General features: G+C 45.3%; 1 protein-coding gene across 1 annotated transcript in view; it reads right to left on the bottom strand.

The window, feature by feature from the left end:
- The window catches only part of ZC3H3 (zinc finger CCCH-type containing 3), a 145,324-nt gene extending 125,838 nt beyond the window's left edge, over positions 1 to 19,486 (bottom strand). Inside the window, exons 1-3 of the mRNA XM_072330057.1 lie at positions 19,397 to 19,486; positions 16,933 to 18,253; positions 15,731 to 15,927 (exon numbers count right to left, since the gene is read on the bottom strand). Coding sequence (XP_072186158.1) covers positions 15,731 to 15,927; positions 16,933 to 18,253; positions 19,397 to 19,442 — 1,564 coding nt within the window. The 5' untranslated portion in view covers positions 19,443 to 19,486. The remainder of the gene's footprint in view (positions 1 to 15,730; positions 15,928 to 16,932; positions 18,254 to 19,396) is intronic.
- Between the last annotated feature and the right edge of the window lie 6,202 nt (positions 19,487 to 25,688).

The following is a 25,688-nucleotide window of genomic DNA, read 5'->3' as shown; positions in this document are numbered from 1 at the left end:
TGTAAGCAGCAGCTATTCCTGTATGAGAATTCATTCAAAACATTAAAAGAGGGTAAATATCGTGAACCTGACAGGCCGTCGTCAGATGAGTGAAAAGTTTTTAAAAGCTATTGACAACAAAGTTCACTTCTGCTTTGGATTCGGAAAACCACGTTGCTCCATTAAGTAACTCAGCCACTCTGCCCACATGAATATTTAAAAGAGAAAAAAAAGCAAAGCATTAGGCAGCCAAGCAGCTCGGGATATGCACTAATCTCTTCAAGCGGAGAGGATGGAGCAAAAGAAGCGTCAGCACATACAAAGTGGCCGGAGTGACGTCCAGTTTTTAGGGGATGAAATGGAAAAGACAGTGTCCTCTTCCCCCCACCGTATCCACTTAGTTTAAGACCAGCCTTTCCCCACCACATCCAACCGAGTGGTTCCACATTCATTTCCATCCATGTTAAGATATTAAAGTAAATCTGAACTACTCTGAGGAAAAAAGAAAGTGAAATTGCATGCCTGCACTTCCTAACCACAGGTCTTGAGGTAGAGAGCATGCGAGCAAGAGATCACACAAAGCAAATGAGATCTAACACCGTTTGACTCCTCTGAGAAAGAAACTTGCTCACATACAGCAACAAGGAAAGCCCCTATGCACCAAAGCTTTTAATACTGGAGCCAAAGAGCAAGTCCTGAAAGCTAGAAACACCCAGACTGAAAACTCATTGAAGTAGGAGACCAAAGCTGTAAGATACAGTGTAAAGGGAACAGTAAACGACCTGCTCACCTTGTGCTCAGCACTGCTCAGCTGAAGAGCCCAGGAGACAAGAGGACATAAAACAAGCTGCCTGCTTTAATATATATTAAAAAGCCAAGGAACAGACCAGGCTGCAGATTTACTGCCTGTCACTAGCAGAGGTTTAACATCTTGATTTCACACTGCTATTCTTCATTACGTTTTATTACTGGGCTTTGCTTGTTTATGTCACTGCCACAGCATTCAGGTGGGAATTAAGAGGATTTCATTCAGAAATGTCTTGAAGCACAGACATGAAACAGCCCCGCAGTGGGGTGCTGCATTCCCACTGCTGGCTGATTGCAGGGAAAGCCAGCAGTGATGAGAGCAGCTGGGCAAAGGAACACACTATAGCTTCCCTGCACTAAGGTATGCACTGAGAACACTCAGCAAGTTCAAGGTGAGGCAGCAGGGATGCTTGCAGGGGATGGAGAGGGGAAAATGTGCCATGAATTAAGAGACCTCTGTTTGCTTGTCCCTGCATCTTTGATACCATTCAAGTTCTTGGGATAAGCTGGCATCCATTCCAAACTCCACCCAAAGGGCATTTTCAGGTTAGACATGAAGAAAAATTGCTTCTCAGAAAGAGTGGTAATGCATAGCACCACTCTGCCCTGGGAGGTGGTGGAGTCACCATAGACACCTTCTGAGTCTAAAGGCTGTCTTAAGCCATCTAGAAAACAAATAGATCTGTTCCTTAATTATCAACATTCAACCAAATCAGCTCAAACTGGCAACACGCTATCAAGACTGATTCCTGTTCCACGTCACATTCAAGTGAGCTCCCCACAATCAGCCACAGCTGCCCCATGCCCATAGGGAAAGCCAACACCTAAACCCATATGTACTGCTACTTACAGTTGCCACTTTCTCAAAGCAAATAGAAAATACACAGCAATACCTGAAAGACCTTTGGGATCGGAAAGCAAACTTCAACAGGCAAAGCAAAGGCTAAGTGAGCCAATGGGTGTTCATCCCAGGACAAATATCTACAAATAGCCTATTTTGAGGCTTGGGACACACTAAAAGAGGGATTGCCTCCCATCTTGTAATAAATGGGCTGTTGGTCAGAGCATCTGTTCTAGCCATATATGAGATCTTATCAGCGTATCAAGGAGGTTTTATCCTTATTACAAAGCCAACCCTCAGCCTCCCCATTTGGACAAGTCAAAACACTCTAAAGTAAATCCTCACACAAGCTCTCAAGTGTGGCCCCATGAGTCAGCAGCAGCCATGGATGCCAGGAATGTCCCAAGACCTTCCTTCCTCAACCTCACTCCAGCTCCTGGGGCTGTTTCCAGAGTCACAACCCATTTGGCCAAAGCGATGCTCTATGCTCCTGCACAAATAACTCCCACGTAGACATGAAGTGGGAACTGCAAATGCTGGCACCTGTTTATCTAAGAGGGCCAGGCAGGGACTGCAAAGAGATAAACAAGGATATCAGGTTTAGGAATGCATTTCAACAAAGCTGCTTTCCCCACACAATGGCATGTCACCAGCCCCAGATGGGAAGCGGTGACAGTGAGAAAGTCACTAGGGATGGGCAACCCTCTGCTATAGGAGGAGGAATTGCTTAGAGTATTGCTGGCATCGCCATGTCCTGGTTTTTCCTAACCCCTTTCAGCTTGACAAATGTTTTTGCAGGGTACCTCCCTTGTATAGTGCTTTTCCCTGCCCTCATCTATCCCTGTGCAGCCCTGAAATTTGCTGGGAGGAGATGTATTTTCTAAGAAAGAGCAAGGTAGCTTTCTGGTGCCCCCACATGGATACAGGAGCAAAACTAGATCCATTTCCAGGGTGCAGGATGTGTTTATTTAACGTGCTTTCAATTACATTTCCTTTTTCCCCCCCCATGTAAACTGCACATAAAGCAATCCGGGCAGTAACAAAATCCATCTCCCTCTCCTGCTTTTCCCAGAAGGGTAAACTGAAAGTCAACAAGCAGGTGATTTGTCTCCCCATTTGTACAGGCTGCCCCATGGCACTGCGGGATGATTCCTGCATTACCAGCGAAGTGAAGAAACACCAGCTTAAAAGACTTGGAGATACAGTTTACTACATGGCACAGATCATAGAATCCATGAGGTTGGAAAAGACATCCAAGATCAAGTCCAACCATCAAACCACTACTGACATAACCACCAAACTACACCCCCAAGTGCCACATCTCTCAAACACCTCCCCTAGCAGCGCATCCCAATGCCAGACTGCTGCCCTCAAAGAAGAAATTCCTTCCCAGTATCCAACCCAAGCCTCTCCAGATGCTGCCTTTAAGTTGCTTATAACACTTCAATATGGCACCTAAGCTCCAAGAAGCGAATCACGGCAAACCCTATTTGTTTGCAAGCCAACCTCGTCACTAGTTTGCTGGCATTCCTTCTGCATTATCCTTTTGTCAAACTCCTTCCATCACCAACTCTTCAGAACACTGGGTATATTAATTGCTTGGCACATTCTCCTGACTGTACAGTGCAATTTGCAGCCTTGGCACCATAGGAATAATGGTCCAGAACAACAGCACACACAAATACAGCAAGCCATAGCCACAGTGGGGCTGTTGCAAAGCAACCATGCTAAATGGAAGGCTCAGTTTTTTAAGTGTAAGATTAATTCAAACCCTTTTTTTGCTGTAGTATGGGAGCACTAGGTTAGCTTCAGCCCAGCAGCTCAATTAAAGGTCCTCTTTAGCAGTGAAACAAAGCAGTTGGATCCGCTCCTACTTTGCTCCTTACCTGAGGACGCAGTACCATAAACATTTACAAAGGTAATTTCATTTCTTAAGATGATGCTCCAGAATCATCACCCAACACCAGGATTCTTATGACCACTTTCATTCTCTTCAGGAAAGATTATTAAAAAGGCTTTGGCAAAACATCTCCTGTTATTTCTGTAGCTTCCAATGTCCTTGCAGACCCAATTATGAAGTGAGCACACAGTAGCCATTCCACACCAATCTTGGTGAGAACCTCCTCATCATGGCCAGACTGAAATGAGATGTTTTTTGGGGTCAGATGCACAGTATATGAAGTTTTGGAGGATGCTGGGACATGAGTCCTTATAGGTTTCCCTAAGCTCAATTTCAAGGCACTGTGTCTATTGGGATCTGGAATCATCAGCAAACATGAATCTCTAGAATGATGGAGATGATGATGTGCAGCACTGTGCAATTCTATCATTTAGAGGAAAATAATGGCTTATATTCTTTTTAATGAAAGAGAAGGCTCAAAGATAAGCACAAAGTTGACAACCTGCCAAGCCTGGACATTAGGAACAGAATGTTACAAGGCAAGGAGCATTGGAACACCACACAAAATTCTTACTTTTCTAATATACCTTCTCAAAGCAAGTATCCTGACTTAACTATTACAAGGCAATCATCAGACACGACTTAAACGCTAATATTTAATTAATACCACAACCATAACAACCATGATCATTCTTTGATATGTTTCTTTTCCAGATGTCTTCCTCCTCCTTTTGACAAGGAGGGCAAGGAGGATAGACCTCGTGCAAGGTATTCGCTCCTGAACAAAGCACACCTTGACAAAGACACAAGACTCACTTAAAACACATGAAGAAAACCTGTTAAAACGGCAAAACACTTTAAGAGCTGGCAAACGTCTTCACGTCTTGTGGCTTTCTACTTGCCCTTTACAAAGCATGACATTAAAGAAGCAATCCAACTGTCAAGAAATTATTTACATGACAAGTCCAGCCGTTCCACTTCAGAAAGACACTAACAATTTTCCACGGGCCGAATTCATCTTTATTTTGAGCCCTAATTATGAAATTGAGCAAACGTCATGAATCTGTCAGACTCACAGCCTGTTAACGTAACCATTTTAATAGGAGGGTTTACCAAATTCCCCTGCTCACTATCCTATCTAACCATATAGGTATCTATATCTATCCTGTGACACCTTGTTGCTCTAGCCCCGGTATATTACTCAAAGCAAACACTAAAGCTTAAAATACACACTATGAAGCGTAAAAGTTCAAGGCCAGACAATTTCACTAGGGACAGAACTTCACCATTTACTTTATTAAAACATCAATTTCATAGAGTCATAAAATCACCAAAGTTGGAAAAGACCTACAAGATCATCCAGTCTAACCATCCACCTATCAACAATAGCTCTTACTCAACTTCTTCCAGTCATGTAGATCGTGTTCATGTAGATCACGGTTCCAGTGCATGGGCCATTTCAGGTTGGATATTAGGAACAATTACTTCTCTGAAAGAGTGGCCAGGCATTGGAACGAGCTTCCCAGGGAGGTGGTGAAGTCACCAGCCCTGGAGATATTCAAGAACCATGGAGATGTGGCACTCAGGGACACAGTTTAGTGGGCATAGTGGGATGGGCTGGTGGTTGGACAATGATCTTGGAGGTCGTTTCCAACCCTGATACTTCTATGAGTGGACACGATGGTCTTGGATTGGCAGCTGGACTCAGTGATATCAGAGGTCTTTTCCAAACTCAATGATTCTACAGTCTCAATTTTCAAACCCCTTTAGAGCCTCTTAAATAATTCCTCTACTGCTTTAATGCATCTTAACCTTTATACGCGATGGAGATTCAGCTTTCCTTAGATGTCAAGCATTTCTCTCTGCAAACTCAATTCTGATAGACTCAAGACAATTTTTTGCATTAGTATTTCTTTCTTTGGCTATCACTTGGACTGTGCATATTTAGTAGAGTTAAAGCATTGACCCCCCGGTTACGGAAGGTCAAATTAAAGCATTGCCAAACCAGGAAAAGAAAACACAGCTACCATATTGGAAGTAAATATTGCAGTCCATTAAGAGAGAAAAGAACCAAACTTTTTTTCTTTGTTTGTTTGTTTTAAAACATCGATTATTCTGGAATAATTAATTAGCAGAGCTATAACAATACATAAAATTGCTAGCCTCTGACTCTTCTGATAATTTATGCAAGATTAAAGTATCGCTGTGGTTGCCTTTTCCATTGCCTAATTCAGCATTTTCTTTTTCCTTATGAAAGCAAGACTCCAGATTTAACTGCTCTAATGCCCTTTTACAGTGTTTGGTGTAGTAAAATCTAACAGCCACTACAGCACACTAGCAGGGAAATGATGGATCACGGAAGCTCGCAGAAGGGGAGCACAGTAAAATGCCCCAGTTAATGTTGAGATAGTAGAGTAAATCTTATTTTAGGATAAATGTTTATAGACACACTGAAAGTGGTATCTCTGCCAAACTCCTTTCACCCTATCAAATCCCCTTTTGATTTTTCTCATTCATAATGGATGCTTCCATACAAAGTGCCTTTTTTTCCCCCTAAAAGCCAAGCCAAAGCCATTGTTTCTAGATGAAGCTCATCAATCAATAGCTAAACCCAAACAAGAAAAACTCAATTCGGGCAAGAGGTTGGAATCAGAGAATCAAAGAATTGAGTTGGAAGGGGATCATTACAAGTTGGACTCATCTTCAAAATGCTTCTTCAGAAGACATGAGCTGATCTCTTCCAGAAAAGCAGAATCTGAAGCTATTTTGAGTGCCTGCGAGTCAAGAGGATCCTTCTCAACCCAAAAACCTCAGAGCTGAGACCAACCAAGAGATGATCCAAAGCATCCCATAGGAGATGAAGATACATGACACACCAAAAACAGATGGTGGGACATCCACAGAACACACTGCACCTTCTCAGTATGGTTCCCAAGCTGGATCTCCATAAAACATGGGTGCTGCTCTCTTTCAATCAAAAGCTGAGCTACACTGCACCTTTTGAGCTGCTTGCTTTTGACACAAGGCTAAAAATGGGTTGCAAATACACGTGGGCTCTCAGGATGTGTTTCTGGGAGGTATTTTCAAGCCTGAAAAGAAGATGCATGCTTGCCACTGCTCGAAGCCCAAACAACTTGTGCTCCATCTCAGGACAAGTTGTCCCAGGACGTTTCCCCACCACACCATCGTGACCACTTTGTGTTTTGTATCCCCGCTCTTAACACTTCAAGAATGTTCTCCTGACGTTTCCAGACCCGAGGGCAGGACAAATAACCCATAAGATCATTTCTGAGGACAGATCTGAACCTCAAGCCGTGCTTCTCGATACCATCCAAAACAACCCCGAGCACAATCCGAAATAGAAGTCTGGCAAAAAAACTGCACACGTGTGGATTATAGAGGCGTAAGAGAGAGAATTAAACTGTCCTGAAACTCAAATCCCCGATGGGCAAGAGCAAAATTCCCGTTGACAACTGAAGTAAAGGCATTTCCCCCATTCCCTTAGACTGAAGCAGAAACTTGAAACCGCAGGAAAGTGCCGTGACAGCAGAGTTTTGTAGGGCTCAGGAGATGCTGTCAGGTCCACAAAGCACTTACCCCAGGTGCACTTAGGCATCCGTTACATATTCTGAGGGGTATTACTCATTTATACCGCTTTGTAGAGCGCACGCAAAGCCCAGCACAAGCGAAGAGATCCGTGAGCGAAGAAGAGCTTTAATTCTGCTCAGTGGCGATACGAGGGGAGGGAATTGTCGCGTGAAGTTGTTCCTAACAAAATCAAATGGGACAGTTTTGCAAAAAGGAATTATTTTTCTTTTTATAAAAAACAGAATTGTTTTTACACGGGGATTTGGAGAAGAACGGGAAGCAGAAAGCAGAACAGAGAAAACCTACCCAGGTTTTGCAAGGAGAGGAGCATTTGCACTGGGGTGGGACTTGGGGGATTCTGACAGCACTGTTGGAGGATGCTGTGGTATCAGAGCAGCCATCAGCTCACAGCCAGGGAAACATCTGCAATTTCAGCTGTGACCGTGTTGGGGATACTTGCCGTCAGTTTACATATTAGGTGCAGGAAAACAGCAAGAAAAGGAAACAAAAGGGAAGAGGCTCATTGTCAAACTCCAAGCTGCAGAGCCATTCGTATTTAAGTGCCTTAAACGCCCGCTTTTCTTTCCCTTCTTTTGACTTTAAGTACACGAGGAAGGACAATCAAAGGGATAAAAGGCAGCAGCACTGAAATTCAGCACAATCAGAGCCAGATGGGTTGGAAACTGTTTTAAAAATACCTATCGGCATTCCAGCTTCCTCAAACGCAATTCTTAAACGGGAGAGGATTGGTGATGAAACTGAGTATTTCTCACCCTGAGGATATCCAGAGGGCTGCACAATCTGTTACACCTGCAAAGAGAGGTCATGCAATACGATTTCTGCTTCATTCCAGGACGCCCGACCTTCGAGGTCAAAGCAGCAAGTGTACACAGTCCATTTCTTGCACCTGCAGAGGAAACTTGGGTGCACAGATGGAGCATCTGCACCAAGGAAAGAACAAAAAGAAATCAACTCGTTTTATCACCGTTCAATAACGCAATTGCAAACCATACTGTAAAAGTAACAGCGAGGAGAGACATCCAGCACTCAACAAGAGATGACCAAAGCTACATTGTGCTGCTCTGCTCTGGGGATGTGCTATTTAGAGGAACAGGGTGGCACGATGCAGCCGCAGGAGGACAAGCCAGATGCCCGTCCCGCCGAGCTCTCTGCTTTCTCTTTAGTTTTTCCTCTTTAAGTCTTTATCCAAAGGGAGGTTTTCTTTTTGTTGCGGCCCTGAAAAGGTCTGAAATCTTAGCAAAGGACCCCCGTGGGCTTGAAAATATCAAGGGTCAGAGCCAATGAAAGGATGTCATACATCCCCAAAGCCAAATATTTCTTCCTGTTGTATAAATATATTAGTCCCCAAAGACACGCTTGCTATTAACATCATTTCAGAGTCAAACAGCAGCCAGAACTGCACACAGGCAAGTGAGACGCTCCGAAATAGAGGATACGTGTATTATTTTCAAGCAGACAATTTGAATCCTGCAGCAAAAGGAAGAAAGAACTGACACAACTAGGAATAATATAAGCAAACCTATGGGAAGAGCAGAGTGGTTTACATGGCAACCCCTGCTGCTCCCCGGACTGTCATCGCTTGGTCTTTATGGTCTGTTTGCAGGTGTTCCAGATGTGCAATCAGCACCTTGCACACATTCCCTACCCAACAAGGCATTATTATCACGTGCCTGGCATCCAGATGTTCCCCAAAGCGCAGTCCCTGTTGTATCTGACCCCAAACTCAAGCAGTGAGGTGAGCTCTGGGGATAAGGTGGTCCCCCCCCCCCTGTTGCAACACCTCCTCATTTAGCAACACCGATTTCTCTCCCTCAAAGCAGAACGTTATTTTTATAAGGGTACTCTGAAAACAGAATCCCCACTGCTGGCTGCCTGCGGTTCTTTTTGCAGCTCGGGACAAGTCACCTGTAAATGCCAAGTAAAGCCAGAAACCCTACACTGTTACTTACGACCGCTGACGTAACCCATGCAAGGCAAAGAGCCAACTATGTGAACTTTTCCCAATTACTGCAAAGGAGCAAACAGTCACTTTGCAAGACACACTCCTCTGATCCAAAGGACAAGCCAGAGACCTGCCAAAACCATGATTTATGGGCAAGGTCAACCTAGATACAGCAGCACAATGCCATTATTCCAGTGGTCTCTAGTGGCGCAAAGGGGGTTGATGAGCTCAGAAGATGAGAATAATGACGGGGTGTGGAAGAATAGGGAGAAAACTGAGGGGTTTTGAGCTTCGTGAGTGATACAAGATCTTCCTTTTGAGGGGAAGGGACTCTTCATGGGACGTCACAGAGGTGTCATACTCATGTGTAATGCAACTCGAGATGTCACTTACAAACAGGAGCAGCACTTCGTGCAGTTCACTGTAGGGAAAATAAGAAGCAAGATGACAGTAAAGCAAAGCAAACTTCCTCTTGTTTGGAAAGAAAGAACTTTTTATTACACAGGAACCTCCCTTTGACTAATAGGCCTTCACTTTACAAGTTACAAGAAGAAAAAGAGAAAGAGGTCAACACTGAGATCCCTCAAAGCTGCCAAAGGGATACAGACAGCCAGCATCAATAAAATTAACAGCAGCTGAGCATTCAGATGCCAGACATAACTTACTGCTCATCATTTATGCCCCACTGACTTTCGGCACTTGCCTGGGCATGAGTAACACAACCCAGTTCCCTCCACATCCACTGATGGTCATTTCCAAGTGCCCATCCCAACGTTCTCAAGATACATGGCTTGGAAAGTTGAGAAAGAAATGAAGATTTGGGGAATTTTTTCCAAAGGTGACTATTGCTGATTGTAATTGAGGAGTTAGTAGACACTTAGAGAGTCGTAGAACAGTTTTGGGTTGGAAGGGACCTCAAAGATCATCTCATTCCAATCCCCAAGTTCCTGTCATAGAAAGGGAAAGGTCCTATCCAGGATCTTATGAACCCTGTTGGAATATTTGTCTGGAAAGAAGCAAATGCAAACAGGATGGGTTGGGGTTGGACTTGATGATCTTGGAGATCCTTTTCCAATCATAACGATTCTATGATGTACTTGCAGCTAATTCTTGCTCTAGTCCCAGATTTGCAGGGTTACAAGGTCATTGTTACAGATCATCATCTATCTGATTTCCCATCGTTAAAGCACTCGTACAGTGGAGATGGTAACACCTTACCAAAGCACTGTAAAGCTTCAATGCTTAACATCTGCAAAGCAAACATCTGGACAGGCAAAGAGCTGAGAAATGGGATGGAATCATTATGGTTGGAAAAGACCTTTACGATCACTCAGATCCCCACTGTACACATTGATATTGACCCTCAATACATCACCTCCATGTTTGTTGAATACCAGAGACAGTTGTTCCCTGTTCCAAGGAACCTGTTCCAACGTGTTACCACTCTGAAAATAAACCTTTCCTAATACCCAACCATTCACAGCCCTGTATGAATCCACTCTGGCCCCCTGAGTCATAGAAAAAGAATGCAAGGGTGATCCTCCACAGTCCAGCATGGCAAAAAACCCTCTATAAGGCACTTCTACCATCCCTGGAGGCGTGAAAGAGAAGGGTGAACTGATTGTCTAGCATTCATGGACACGATAAGGATGGGTTGGGGTTGGACCGGGTGATCTTGGAGGTCTTTTCCTACTTCAATGATTGTATGACCTCTGGAGGCTCATCCCCTTGGGTCAGCAGTGAAATAACCCGATGCCAAGGAAGAAAGAAATGAATTATTACCTATTGGAGGGCTGAATCCCTCCAAAATGGGACGTTATGGATGTCCCATCCCTGCAAGTGTTCAAGGCCAGGTTGGATAAGACCCTGGGCTGCCTGGTCTAGTATTAGATATAGATGCTGGTGGCCCTGCCTGCAGAAGGGGGGTTGAAGCTTCGTGATCCTTGAGGATCCCTTCCAATCCAAGCCATGCTAAGATTCTATGATCTTGCACTAAATTCTCAGCCCCGACCAACACCGTATCGCTTAAGCAACACAGACACAACCATGCAATCCACCCTCGGAGAAAGCAGATGCTTGTTTGCTCTGCTCACAGCCAGCTGCAGATTGCAACTCCGAGCACCCGGCTGAGACATCCCGCCTGCAAGGGGGACATTACAGAGGGGGAAAAAGACACCAAGCAGCCCCTCACCAGCATCTTTGTGATGCTCCCCAATCCCCCACAGGCGACGCGGGTTCAGCCCTGGCCCCCGCTGCTGAACAATGCGCTTTGGAATTCAATTAAAGCGATTATCTGTTGTGCCAAATAAATTGTGTACAGCATATATCCCGCAGCATTTTACACCTTCGGGCTCATTATTTTCCTAACTGTTTCCCTCCTGTTTATGCTCTTTCAAATTAAATTTGCTGATAATACTCGCCAAAAAAAATAAAAAATGAGCACACCTTGTCCGAAGAAAATTGATTCTCCCTTTTTTTCCTGAACCGGGCGATTGCCAGGTTTTATATACTCTGTTCCTGGCGATCATTAGTAATTCAATTTTCTTTTTATTAGCCCCCTTATCTGCTGAGCAATATAGTGGCAGAGCTGACCTCTTTCGCACGGGTAAATGTTTAAAATCTTTTCCCTGATTAATTTTGCCAGTTAAGGAAAAGAGGAGAAATGGCCCGGCTCTTAGCCATCACAATGAATAAAGCTTAATGTTGATTGTGATGGAATTTCTAATGCCAAAGAAATTGATTGAACGCAGCAATTACACCGCAATAGTAACTCAAGGGAAATGGGATAGTTTTCTCCTGGCCATAGCCTTTTGGTTATTTAAAACAATCCAATTTGCAAGGATAATTATATATTAGTGTTTTATCTGCCACTTGAAATGAACATGGGAGTTTTGATACTGGCCCGGCATTAGCAGGTTATTGCTGCAAATTACTTGATATCTGCTTTCTTTCACATAAAGACGAAATTAGGCCATCAATAACCAGAAAAAGGTGGGCTGGGGAAATGAGAGGGGCACGAGTGCCCTCTGCAGGGCTGAGGGGAAGGAAGGGCAGCACGAAACTCCCCAGAATCCCAAATCCTCCTCAAGATTGCAGAACATTATACAGCTTCCATATGCAAAGAATAGACACAGCCCAGCTTCTCCTGCCCCAATCCTTGCCAAAAAAAAAAGTCATTTTAAGCCATTTATTCTAGTTTATCCTGTAGTAAAATCAAAGCAACACGAGACGACAGTGCCAAAAGTCCAAGCAGGGTGAATTCAACCAGAGCAGTGTCACTGCATGAAAAGCAAGCATTGATTTTTGCAGCTTGCAATTGCAACTACTCACCTGTCTTTAAACAAGCTGAGAAGGGGCCTCATCCTACAAGACACCAATTGTTACCCTCATCGCTCCCAGGTGGCTGTTGGTAGAACTAAAAAGTGTGTGGGGGGGTGGGGGTGTGCATATATCCACATCTGCAGTATAGGAGGAGCAAGAACATCCCTTTGCCACCACTTTTGGGTCAGTTTCATTTAAAAACTGGGATCTGGCCTTCAAATGTACCACAAAATAATGATCTCACCATCTCCACTTCACAAAAACCCAACTGTTGCTGCTCAGCCTCATCCAACAACACACGGTCCAACAGTCTGAATTAGGGCCATCCCCAGCATGCACTATACCTCCCCCATATGCCCCAATCTGCCCCCTCAATGGAGAAACACATAGAGGAAGCACGATGTTTAAGCAGGAATCTGGTCCAGATGCCAAATGAAGTGGACACCGTCCATAAACTGGGATGCCATCAACTTCATCAAGCCACGGGGTTGGCACCCGAGTGAGTTCACAACTTCCAACAAAGCAATTATCTCCAAGTTCTCCTTCCCTTCAAAAAGAGCTTAAGAACTTAAACAGGAAGGAAAAAGAAGAGAACACTTTAATATTAATGAGCCATTAATATTAAGCATTAAGTAGTCAAGAGGTCCAATACCTAAAGGCTGTTTTATCAACATTAATTTGGCTCAACATTCTCCATTCCTCTTTGCTTTGGTCACACATCTGAGGTCTTCCTGTGTACAAACAGCCCCAGCACAAACCTTGTGTTATAACACATGGATTATGCAGGTTATCTGCATTAGAAATGCTTTGTAGCTCTGTCATCCCATTAGATCAACTTCAGTTTGGGACATATCCCAATTCCCAGCATCCTCATTCATTCTATGTTCTCCATCAGATGAATATTTCAGAGTCACTCGATGACAGCTCCAAAGCACTCACAGTGAGAACAACCCAAATACTGCCATCAATTTGGGACCTTCCATTTCCACAAATACCATATGAGGAACGTCTGAGCTGCCTCAAGTCCCACCCAAACCCTCACATAAAAGTAAGGAACGCTGCCTTGAAAAATACCCTATCTCTTCTTACCACCCAACAGCTTCTTTGTCAAGACACACAAGTATCGCGGCCTTCCAGCTCACCAACTTAATGCTCAGCCTTCAACCAAGCGACAACCAAAATTCATTCTTGCCATTTCAGAGCTGTCAGGACTTTTGCTGAATCTCTTTGCAAAGGAGCAAAGCAGTTGTGCATTGCCTGGCAGCTGCCTTCCCCCCGTGCAGAGCTGCTGATGGCACACGAAGGAGCATCTGTTGAGTCCTGTGGGACCCCTGAAATGGAGGTACAGCAGAGGTAAGAACACCAGCAGCCATCCAGCCATATGATACCAGGATACTTTGAAGAAACCAAATCGAGACGTTTTTTTTTACAGCAGGGGTGCTGCAGTTTGCAAAGAAAGAGCCACGCAGCATAAACAGCAGCCTCTGTAAAGCAGGTTCTTATTTCCACACTTATCAACCCAGACCACGAAACGCACAGATCCGAACTGGGAAACAACATAAGTCAATTTGACAGCTCACAACCTCATAAATCAGGCTTTGTTACCGCCATGCATCAGAACTACCTTGATCATTTGATCCACTTTTGGGCAGGGGACTGAACTAAATGCTCTCCCCAAGTGACTTTCCCAGCCCTATTTGTTCCATTTCTCTCTTTTTCTTAAGCTTCTTTTGTTTGCATTCCTCTGCTTTGATAAAAGCCAGGAACGCAGCTGCATTTCTGCAATATCTACATATTTTCAGGCCTACGTGGGTTTTTTAAGATATAAATCTTTTCACCACGGGACTGTTCATTACCTTCAATCAAGGAACTAGGATACATCACGCATTCCCCAAATGCAAAGGCTGCTGGCAGCTGACACTCATGCTCCCAGGAGAGCAGATTTTGATCTATTTTGTATATTCCCAACTTATGCAAAGCTTCATTTTGGTTGGGCACAAACTTCTGCTGACAGATAAAATGAAGAGATGCTTGCTAAGCCCCAGACAAGCCCCAATAGCAGCTAGGAGCCTCTCCAAAGCTCTGACCTCCTCTGCTTCCCACTACAAAGCACACAGCTGAACAAACTCTGCTCCCTGTGCAGCACTGTGGTTCCACCTACACAGAGCAAAGATGTGGTTTAACCTCAGGTCCCGAACACCACAACAGCTTAGAGCCCTGTAAACAACATCTCAATTTCCTCATGCTGTTGCAATCCCTCTCCAGATACCAAGACGTAAGCTGACATCACTCAGTGAAGCAAGACTCAACTCCAAAACCATGGAACTTCAATGGTGGAACATCAGCATGAATGCACAGTTACATGGATGTCTGCACAGTAAAAATAATAATATATATATATATTTTTTTAAGGTATTTTTTTCTTTTCCTCACATAAAAGAAAGAAAATCTTCCATCTCCTGAATCACAGGCCCTTGTTTTTGTCTTTTGGTCATCCAAACACAACAACATCTTAACACAGAGCTACTCGAACAAGAAATAATTATAATCATATATGTAAATTCAGTAATTAAAGTGCAGCTTTGCCTTTTGAAGCAAACTGGAGCTATAGCGTAACCCAAGCAGCCTTTTCTCTATTCAAGCAATACCTGTGATAGCACCAGTATGACAATGAGCTCAGTGTTGACACAATCCAAATGCAGTTGTCCCCGCTTCAGATTAAACTGTGGGTGATTATGTTGACACTAAACAGGAGAACCTGACATCAAAGCCAGAAACCTCATGCACAGATACTGCTTCATGCACTCCTAGTTGCAACTAAGAAGTCAATGTCTGCTCTGACTATGAACCCAAACTGGGAGTATTCCTTTAACAACTGCAATTTTAACCATATTCAACATAAAATCAAGACTTTTAAGAGATATCTCACTGTGACACAGGTGTGTTTGGTAACTTCCAAAGGAGCATCTCATGATGTGACATGAAAAACACAAGCTTTTCTCCTGTGCAAAAAGAGAGATCGGTCTTGTAGATGTATTACTGCCTCTGCTGTTCTCTCGCTTTCCTGAGCATCTTCCAATGCGATGCCTGCACGTCTAGCAAAACTGCACTCAGAACAATAAGGAAGCTTTGAAATGACCCCATCTGGAGATGTCAAAGCACAGCTCTGGGTTAAGGCAGAAGCCTTACTCCAGTCAGAACTCCTCCCAGTTTGCTCCAGGACCAATAACAGCAGATTTACCACCAAGAGGACATGATAACCAATTTTCCAACTGCAAGAGCCTCTCTTGGAGCTGCTTTTAGTAGGCACCCTCAGGATGCCTGTTCCTACCTTCCCTGTTGGAGCCCTGGTTCTTGGCAGCTGGCAGCCTGCAGAGCCTGTGCTTGGTGATCTGCACCAACCCTTTGGGTGAGGAGCGTTTCGGAGTCACAGAAGCTTTTCCCCGCAGGGTGTTTTTCTTCTTGGGATGGAAGGGGCTTTTCAGTGGTGTGGTGAGCAAAGGACTGCTCTTCTTATCCGACGGGTTGCTGTGAATGCAAATACCAGACTGTTAGAAGAAGGTACAGATGAGATTGAAACACACTTTGTGTCCTCTCGCCCACAACTGAGAAGAGACGGAAGGTCACCAAGCTCTGTTTCACCTCCATAATGCTCCCTTATGAGAAACACTGAAAACTGCAAGTAAAGAAGTGAATGTGAGGAATTTCTGGCCTTTCAGACACAGGGATAGTGGAAAATTCATTCCAGGAGAATCTCAGTTGCTTCAGCACAACACATTAACCCAGGATAGCACTAACTTGACACCAGCCCTACAAAGAGAGGAGTGAGAACCTTCAGGGAAGATGCTTGGGTTGCAGTGGTGGACAGCACAAAAATAGCACTAAAAGCAGAGCGTTATGGATCTATCAAACTTATATCTAGGCAGTATTTCTTCCCAGCAGACACAGACTGCACAGCTCAGCTTCTGTCTCCTCTCTGTCCCTGTAAGCGTGATTCAAGTCTCTTCTCCTTTCAGCAAGAAAACTCTGAGGCTGAAAATAAATCAACAGGGAAAGCACCTGTTTCCTTCCCTTTCAATATTGGTCTGTTATCCAGGCCAGGGAGAAATCTCTTAAGTGCTGTGCTGAAGACTTTGGAAAAGAGGGATGGGAGATGAGTTTTGTTTGAATAATTGAGTTACCCAGACTGATAAAACAATTAAAATATCAGTCCTTGCAACCCTGAAAAGCAGGATTTCTCCACAGAGAACAGCTACAATAGCTGGAAAGGGGAAGGCAAGCAGACCCTCCAATACACAGCAACCCTCACTGTAGTTTCAATCATACCTACGCCCATCACTTATGTGTAGTACACATTATTCAACACAGATCCTTTGCCTCAAAGGTATAAAGAAATTACTGTTCCAGCTTCACCTAAAGCCTATGGACGCATGCAATGACAATTCTTCAGAGAAGACCAGCAACTTGACACGGTTTGGTTGAACATGATGAGTCTTAGTGGTCTTTCCAACCTTGATGATTCTATGACCTTACCTTGAGCTTGCCTTCCTCTTGATGATTTTTGTCCGACTCTTCACTTTATAACTGGTAAGCACAGCCTCACCCAAGGAGGGATTTGTCCCAACTGATGTATCGCTGGGAGGCAGCAGGTTGAAGGCTGAGGGCCTCTTCTGATCCTCCGATTGCCACTTGAACGCTGACTTGGATGTGGAGGGTGAAGTCTGCAGACTGGAAGCCTTCCACTTATACTTGCTGGGAGAAACACCCACTTTGGACTGGAGCCCCGATTTCTTCATCTTTGTTCCCAAATCTGTCTTTGGAGATATTTTTGTACCTCTCTCAGTTCCACCAATGATCTTCTTAGCGCTGTCCGAAGCTCTCGGACTGATCCATCTCTTGACAGGACGAGAGCACTTAGTAGGGTTTGCAACCCAGGTGTAATTGGTTTTCCTGAACTTCGAAGCTTTGCTGGAGACCGTCACAGAGGCAGCTCTTTGGAGACTGGAAACTTTTGGGATTATAGAAAACTTGTTCTTCAATGGAGACATCACAACTGCTGAAGTCGGTGCCTGAGCGGGTTTTGATTGCAACTCTGCATTTCCAAAGAGCTTTGGCTCTCTGTGAACGTCCCCGACTTGATCCCAACTGCACTGCCCAGGATCGGGTGGCTCTGGCTTCCACCATGCTGAGTGTTGAGCTTGATCACAGCTCGGCAGAGCTGACAGAGGCTGTGGCTCTGTTTTCAATGTGACGGCACTTTCGCTGGCACTCCTGGAGCTTTCAGCCAAGTGCACCTTTCTGGGATGGTCAAACTGGTACGACGAGCTGACAACGCGGTGAGACGAGCTAAATGAAACAGAGAGAGAGGGCTTTGCTTCTTCTTCTTCTTCTTCTTGGTTTGCGTACAAAGGGATGGAAGAATCCAGAGCAACAAGCTCCGTTTTAAGCCCAGATACATCACAATAAGCACCCGCATCGCTAAATCCTTCAGTACCTACAATGCCAGTCTTCTGTGTCACCTGGATGCCCACTACAATGTTCCCATCTGTGGTTAAGTCCACTTGTCTCTCTGGGGACTCTGCTGATGGTATGGCTGACTGGCTCTCCTCACTGCTCCCAAAAGCCCCGGATGTGGAAGCAATCCCAACATCACACACCAATCCTGGTGGCTGGTTCACAAGAGAGTATTTCTTCCTCCAAGAGTGAGCTCGACGTGGCTGGAAGTCCCTGGGAGGTTGTAGCTGGGAATACCGGGCTGAGAAGGTTCCTCTCCTGCTAAACAAATGCTGACGTGGGCCAGAAGACAGCGGTCGTGGCACATCCCCGTGGGTGTTCCTGTGGTTGTCTATGAGACCTGAAGGACAGAAAACAGCATCCATTAATAGCCAGTCCCAAGGGGGAGGTTTCCAACATCACAGCTCTAGTTTTCCCTCACGCCACAATGAGGACAATCACTCACACAGGCCACATTTTAGGTACATGGTGCTGGAAAATGAAAAAAAACCATGCACACGCACTCGAAAAATACCTTTAAAATGATTATTTTCCTCGATCTTCATGAAAATCGGTAATAAAAGTGATTAAGCACGACAGCTAAACGCAGGTCTGATGTACAAACAGGCCTTTAACACGCACCCCCATGACTGCTGTTGGCCACCTTTTGCTCTTTGCATGCCAGCACCAAAAACAGCTCCGTATTCTTGTTTTTGGAGCCTAATAAAACAACAGCGCTGACTTTATTTCCATGTATTACATCAGAGCAATCTCTGAGCCCTGCTACAAGGCTGGTCAGGAGGGTTCCACTAACACCAGGCTGCTTACACATGTAGCACAAGGCAAGCCCAAAACATAAAGCAACAATGAGGAAGCTCCAAGGCTTCATAGTGACTCACTGCATGTTCATCCCTTTATGTTGTCACTACACCCCCCTGATGGCTTTAGGCTCCTAATGAGCAGCCGAGCTAATCAACACACACACACGGATTAGGGAGGGTCTCGCTCAGTGCTTAGAAAACGCTCTGCAATAAAAGGGATTGACAATAAAAGGGATTGACAAAAGGATTTTTAGAGCCTTATAGGTAGGTGTGAACGTGACTAGGAACTATTGGGACCCCTCTCAGGAGAGCGACATGCACTGAAGCGTGGGGATGCCCTGAGGTCTCCATTTACCCCTTACCCTCTCCCAGCCATTTCCTCCTACATCCTCTCCCCAAACCCAACATTCTTAGGCCCCGTCCTCTCCCCATCTCCACCCAGAGAACCCAGGGCCGCCATTTCCTTAACACTCCTAAAACCTTCTCCACATCTTTCCTTCCCTTTCCCCTACCCCCCCCCAACCTTACTCCCTCACACACCCCAAAGGCCTCTCGGCTGCCCCCACAGGCCCCACGCACCCCATAGACCTTCCGGCTACTCCCACCCCCCTCCACGCACCTCCTAAAGGCCCCCACAGCCTCCAAGCCCCCTCCCCCCCCCCCAAGGCCCAGTCCCACCGTACCCTGTAACAGCCGGATCTCCCTCCGCAGTCTCTCCCTTTCCTCCATCCTCGCAACGTTCCCGCAACGCCCCACGCGCGTTACGTCATCACCCCGCGACGGCCGCTTTTTACTCGCTCACGTGACCTCGCGCCGTTGCTTAGCAACGAATGTAACTGCGGCCTAGCGTGCATTCCGAAGCCTGAAGTAAGCCTGGGCATGAGGCAGGAAGGGCTCAGGAGGGTTCAATTCATGGTTATAAATCCCTGCAGGGAGATATAACCAGAAGTGTCCAATGCCAGGACAAGAGGCTCAGGAACCAGCTGTATCCCAGGAGCTCTCTCAGCCCATTGCTTAGCACAGGGACCAAAAAGGAGCATGGGGGATTGCTCTCGTAGATTTCCAACCCCACCTGGACATGGGGCTGCCCTTCTCAAGCAGAAGTTGGGCCACGTGGACTCAGAGGTGCTTCCAACTTCATCCATTCTGTGATCCTATCATCTACCTTTCCATTCACCCCAGCCCCACCGTGGTCCCCTGCTCAATATAATGGGGTAATTGGCACTGCAAGCTTCACTTTGTGATGCATTTCTTTGGCAGCTTTCAGGGGCATTTATATTATAGAATCATGGATTTATATCATTATTCAGGTTGGAAAAGACCAACCATCTACCAACCACCAATATAATGCCCTATTACTGAATACCTGGCGGAAACTGAGGCAAATCCAGGAGCACCAGGTGGCTTTCTGAGATCTGCTTCTACTTTCTTACCCTAAAAGGACTTTGTTATGACCTGGACTGTCCCACATGTCATATCTTGAAAGTCAGGTGGCCTCATGCTACTTGAATTAATCAGGAGTACATACAAAGCAGATCCATAACATTGAGAGCGCAAGCAGAGAATAACATCATTTATATGGACATTTTCCTCAAAGAGTTCGTTTTCCTCATGAGTCCATTCTTTCCTAAGGGAATAAAACCCATAGCATTAAACAAGGCCGTAACACAACACAGAGAGCCTTCTTTGCTTCCCTTTGCAAAACAAACGTGCATCCTCTTGTGCAATCCTGTGGCTTAGGGAAGGGGCACCAGAGAGCAGATCTGAGATGGAAACCTCTGATCAGCATCTATCCACCCCTCCCACAACACCCAATGATGGGAACAAATGAGATGAAAGCAGCACTTTGCCAACCTGGGCCAAAATATCACTCCCAACAACACCCAGCCTTGGGAACGAACGACCTGAAAGCAGCATTTTGCCAACCTATACCAAAATACATCACTAGAAAAAGGTAAGGATGGGGCAAGGTAGTGCTGGAGGATCTCGGGCTCCCTTTGGTGTTCCTTGGATGCTCTTTTGCCAACCTATACCAAAATACATCACTAGAAAAAGGTAAGGATGGGGCAAGGTAGTGCTGGAGGATCTCGGGCTCCCTTTGGTGTTCCTTGGATGCTCTTTTGCCAACCTATACCAAAATACATCACTAGAAAAAGGTAAGGATGGGGCAAGATAGTCCTGGAGGATCTCAGGCTTCCTTTGGTGTTCCTTGGATGCTCTTTTGCCAACTTATACCAAAATACATCACTAGAAAAAGGTAAGGATGGGGCAAGGTAGTGCTGGAGGATCTCGGGCTCCCTTTGGTGTTCCTTGGATGCTCTTTGAGTGTTCCATATAGGAGAGTTTGGTGGACAAGGGGTGTAGAGGAGCAAGGACAGCACTTATATCATGAACTGGATCTTCTATAGGGAAGAGACAAGAGCATCGTGCCTTGAGGCATGGAGTATTCCCATGTAGGATGCTGCATCACTAAAATTCTTGCTCCTTTCCAGCATCCTGTAAGGAAGCATTATCCATTTATCGACACCTGTTACAAACAGCACATCTGAAAGATGCAGGAATTCACAGCACTTGTTCTTCGTTCGTAACACTACGCTTGCGTGACACTTGTTTGTAAGTCTGACTTAATTAAAGAAGCAGTAAAATGCAAGTGTGGGTTTTTGACGCTGGGCTGGCAAAGCGTCTGCATGAAAATGCCCCAGGGATGGTGGCACATTTAAGAGAAATTAAATTGTCTCATTCTGCCCAGAATAAACACGGTGCTAATCCCTCTAATGGCCTTAAAACACCACTAGAACTGCGGATCCTGCGACAAGTGTGCAATAGGACCCAATTAAGCTGCTTGCGCATTTGAAATCATGGTCTCGTCGTGGTTTGAGTCTGGAGTCTCTCGGTGGCTGAACGTGCTGAGACAAGCGAAAACACGGAACTTCATTAAGCGCTGCAACAGCAGATTGCTGGGACCTGACGACAAGGGTGAGTGGGAGGCATCGGCATTTCTGCCACCTGCTCCCAGTTTCCAAAGGCATAGGGATCTCCAGGGAACCCTGGATCCTCCAGCATAGCCTGGAATCCATTAACAGGAGCATCCTGCATGGGGAAAGTGGTGTAATTTTTTTCTCTGTGGGGCACCTGTGGGTCTCAGATGGAGCACTGCATCGAGTCTTGAAGGAAACTTGTCAATAAAAAGGTAAAACTTGTGAGAATCCAGAAAGAAAGTGGGAAATCTTTATTGTAAAGGCTTAGAAAATACGGGCTATTGAAAAATGGAAATATTTATGTGTGGCAAAGATAAAAAAGGAGACAACGAAGGAAGAGGAAGAGAAGGAGAAGGAGAAGGAGAAGGAGAAGGAGAAGGAGAAGGAGAAGGAGAAGGAGAAGGAGAAGGAGAAGGAGAAGAATGAGAAAGGAGAAGGTGAATGAGAAGTAGGAGAAGGAGAAGTGGAATGGAAAAAAGAAGAGAAATAATATGAAAAATAACATCTGTGCTTGAGGTCATCTTCCCCTTTACCTTCTCCTTCCTCTTCCCCTTTTTCCATTCTCTTTCCCCTTTTCTTTCTTCCATTCTCCTCGTCCTTGTTCTCCATCTCTGTTTCTTCTTCCTTCTCCTCTTTTTCATTTTGGTTTAGTTTTCTGCTTGATCTGACCTCTAATAAGATTCACCACGTGCCCACAGAACTATAAGCAATGCAATGAAGGTCCATGAGAGAAGAGCATCATGGGGATCTCTTCTGAGGCAGTAGCACGGATCTGTCTTGCTCGGACCTAAGCACAGAGCCATGAGAACATCTTGAGGTGGCCCATCACAAGCTGCGAGCCTCTGAATTAGAAAGAAGACTTCAAACCACACTCCAGCCGCTAAGAAAGCTCTGCCTCCCATTTTGACCAGCCTAGTCCCAGAGAGCTGTTTCTCCAAGAAGAGTTGCTCGGATGGCAGGTGAGAAATGTGCAGGTACTTGAGAGGAAGATGGAGCATCTTACAGCATCACAGAAACATTAAGGTTGGAAAAGACCTCTAAGATCATCTAGTCCAACCGACAAGCTACCACCAATAGTGGCCACTAAACCACATTCTTCAGTGCCATATCTCCACGTTTCTTGAACACTTCTGGGGGCAATGACTCTACCTGGGCAGCCTCTTCCAATTCATTTTACCACTCTTTCTTAATTTGCAATGGAAGGATACCAGAAGCTGATGCAAAGCTTCAGGAGGAGGAGTGCCATGGGCCAAATAGCAGCAGAAGAAATAAGCACATTTCCCATTAGGGACAATTGCAATAGCACCATTGTACAAGACAAGTAGTGAGAAATAACTTGTGTCCGAGGAAGAAGGAAAGCATCAGGGGAAAAGGAAGAGCAATTCAATCGAGATGGTGTCAGGTTATTAAATCCAAACTCAAAACCAAAGCAGCATTGCTAATCCTCCTAAAAACCCCAAGGGCTGAGCTTTGGATCCCAGGGGTCGCATCCTGCATCCTACAGCCCCCAGCCTTGCTCTGCAGGAGCTCAGCAGCTATTTATCATTGAAGAAAGTTGCTTCTTTTTCAAAAAGAAAAGTTTTTTGCTATTTTAACTTTTGAAAAAAAAAAAAAAAAAAAAAAAAAAGAAATCTCCTTCCCAAGGGCAAGCAAACTCTCAAATCCTATTTTTGCTGATAATAGCACGACTAGGAGCTCTAGGGAAGGAGATGTCTCCTGGGTTAGATGGAAACCAGAGAGGAAAATGTCAGCAACAGGAAAAGAAACTGCTGCACAATCCTAAAGGAAAAGCCACCTTCATTTATCAAGTGGGCAACAGTTTTTCTGCTATGATGTCTATTTTTCTGCCCTTTTTCTTGCCTGCAGTCTCGCTGCTGGCGCACACGCACACAGACCTAAATACATGAATTTGTAGAAGGGGAGAAATGAGAACTGTAATCAGGGCTGCCATTCCCAGCTCTTTGCCAATAGGTTTATTTCTGTCCTCCACTTTTACCTGCTGAAATAGGGATGGTTTGGGCAGGGACTGAATGGCTCCATTCCATCGTCTGGCTATGGCCATGCAAGGCCAAATGGTGTCTTCTTGTCCCCACCGTTCCCTTTGCAGACACATTGGATCACCTTTATTTTCTGCTCCACATTTCTCGGTCCCAGGCCAACGCCATTGCAACACTGCCTGCAAAGATCCATTGCGACATTTCCATTGCACGACCTGCAGCTCAAAGGCTCACAGCTAAAAACATTTGCAAAACCTTTCAGCGCAACGAGGCTCTGGAGTTTCACAATATGACCAAAGAGAGGAGAAGCAAACCATCCCCAATAAACAGCAATCTGTGACTTATTGACTGAGCGGTGCCAGTCTTACAAAGGGAAAGTGGGATCAACTTTTCTTTCGTTTTTCTTTTTTTTGCAGAGAGGATGAGATGCTCAAAAAGAATTTGGTGACATTTTTAAATGGTTTTGGGGTTTGTTCTGTGCTGACTGCCCTCCCTGCTTGGGAACTTGGGAACACTGTGGGCATCTCTGCCTCCGGGAAAGGACATCTGTGAGCAGAGATTAATCTAGTGGGGTGTTTTTAAGAAGGAAGCATAGATTTGGGGTGCTCAGCTTTACCTGTTTTTCAGGTGCTCCTGAGTCCTGGTACCCACACACTTCTGGATGGGGAGGTTCAGTCCTTCTCCCTCTTCCAGCCCCCATAAGGTGCTTTGCTTTAGTAACAGCTTGGTTATATCTTTGCTCCGGAGGAGCTAAAATTAAAACAGCGACTCCATTGCAGACTGAAAACAGAGCATTCCTTCTCTGCCTGCGTGCTTTGGATGGACATCAGAAGCCAAACTCATGCTGCAAAATCCCCTGTGTAAAAGCAATCTTCTATTCTGATCCTCTGTTCACTGTGGTTGGGATGTTCAGTTCCCAGACCTGCGCTCAAGGGGCTCCGAGATGGGATTTGCCTGGAAATGGAAAACATAAACACAAGAAGCCAACATCTCTGCAGCTCATTGCTTTAAACAAAAGCTCATTCTGCTCCAGAGAAGGGCTGAAAACAGAAGTTGATTCATGGATAAAGAAAGAAAAAATGAATTAAAAAAAAACCAAAAGCAACAAAATAACCATCAGGATCTCATCTTTACCCTAATTCCTTAATTCTTCAAGGAAGAGTGTAGACCGCCAAGCACAAAGGTAGCGATCTCTACCTGCACCCTTAAGAGCTGGGGAGATATTAATGACTCCCATAAACTAGAAGTGGAGCTGCAAACCATGAGGATCCTGGCAACCACTGGGATAGGAATGAGAATGTCATGGTGTTCACACAGAGGCATCCATTGCTCCAAGTGGGTTCTTTGTTTAATGAGGTCTGAAATAGCCTCCACAGGTTCTGTGTTCACAGAAGCTTCTGTGTCTCATCTCCCACCAGGGCTGGTGGTTGATCATGCTGTGCTAAGCCTCTTTCACCAGGATTGTGAGGTTCCTGAGCATCTATCCACCTTTGGCACCCTTGGGTACCTGAGCCTCCATCACTGGGACCTGGAGACTCCTGAGCCTCAACCACAGGATTCCTGGGCTCCTGAGTCTTCATCATGGGGACCCTTAAGTACCTGAGCATTCATCACCATCATGCTGAAAAGCCTGAGCCTCCATCTTTAGAATCTTTCAGAGCCTGACAAGCATGGCCCTGAGGTTCCCAAGCCTCTATCACTAGGATCCAGAGATACCTAAGCTTCCATCAGCAGATCCCTGAGGTTCCTCAACCTCAACCACAGGATCCCTGAGTGTCTGAGCCTCGGTCACTGGGACCCTGAGGTTTCTGAATCTCCATCAGTAGGACTTTCTGGTGTCTGAGCTTCCACCACCATGGCCTTGAGGTGTCTGAGCCCCTCTCACCAGGACAGTGAGGTTCCTAAGCCTCAATTACCAGGACCCTGAGATGCCCAAATCTCTATTAATGAGACCCTTGTATACCTGAGCATCCATCACCACGGCCCTGAAATGCCTGGGG

This window comes from Excalfactoria chinensis, chromosome 2, assembly GCF_039878825.1.
Source record: "Excalfactoria chinensis isolate bCotChi1 chromosome 2, bCotChi1.hap2, whole genome shotgun sequence".
Classification (NCBI taxonomy): domain Eukaryota; kingdom Metazoa; phylum Chordata; class Aves; order Galliformes; family Phasianidae; genus Excalfactoria; species Excalfactoria chinensis.
This window is presented reverse-complemented; position numbering and strand designations above follow the sequence as displayed.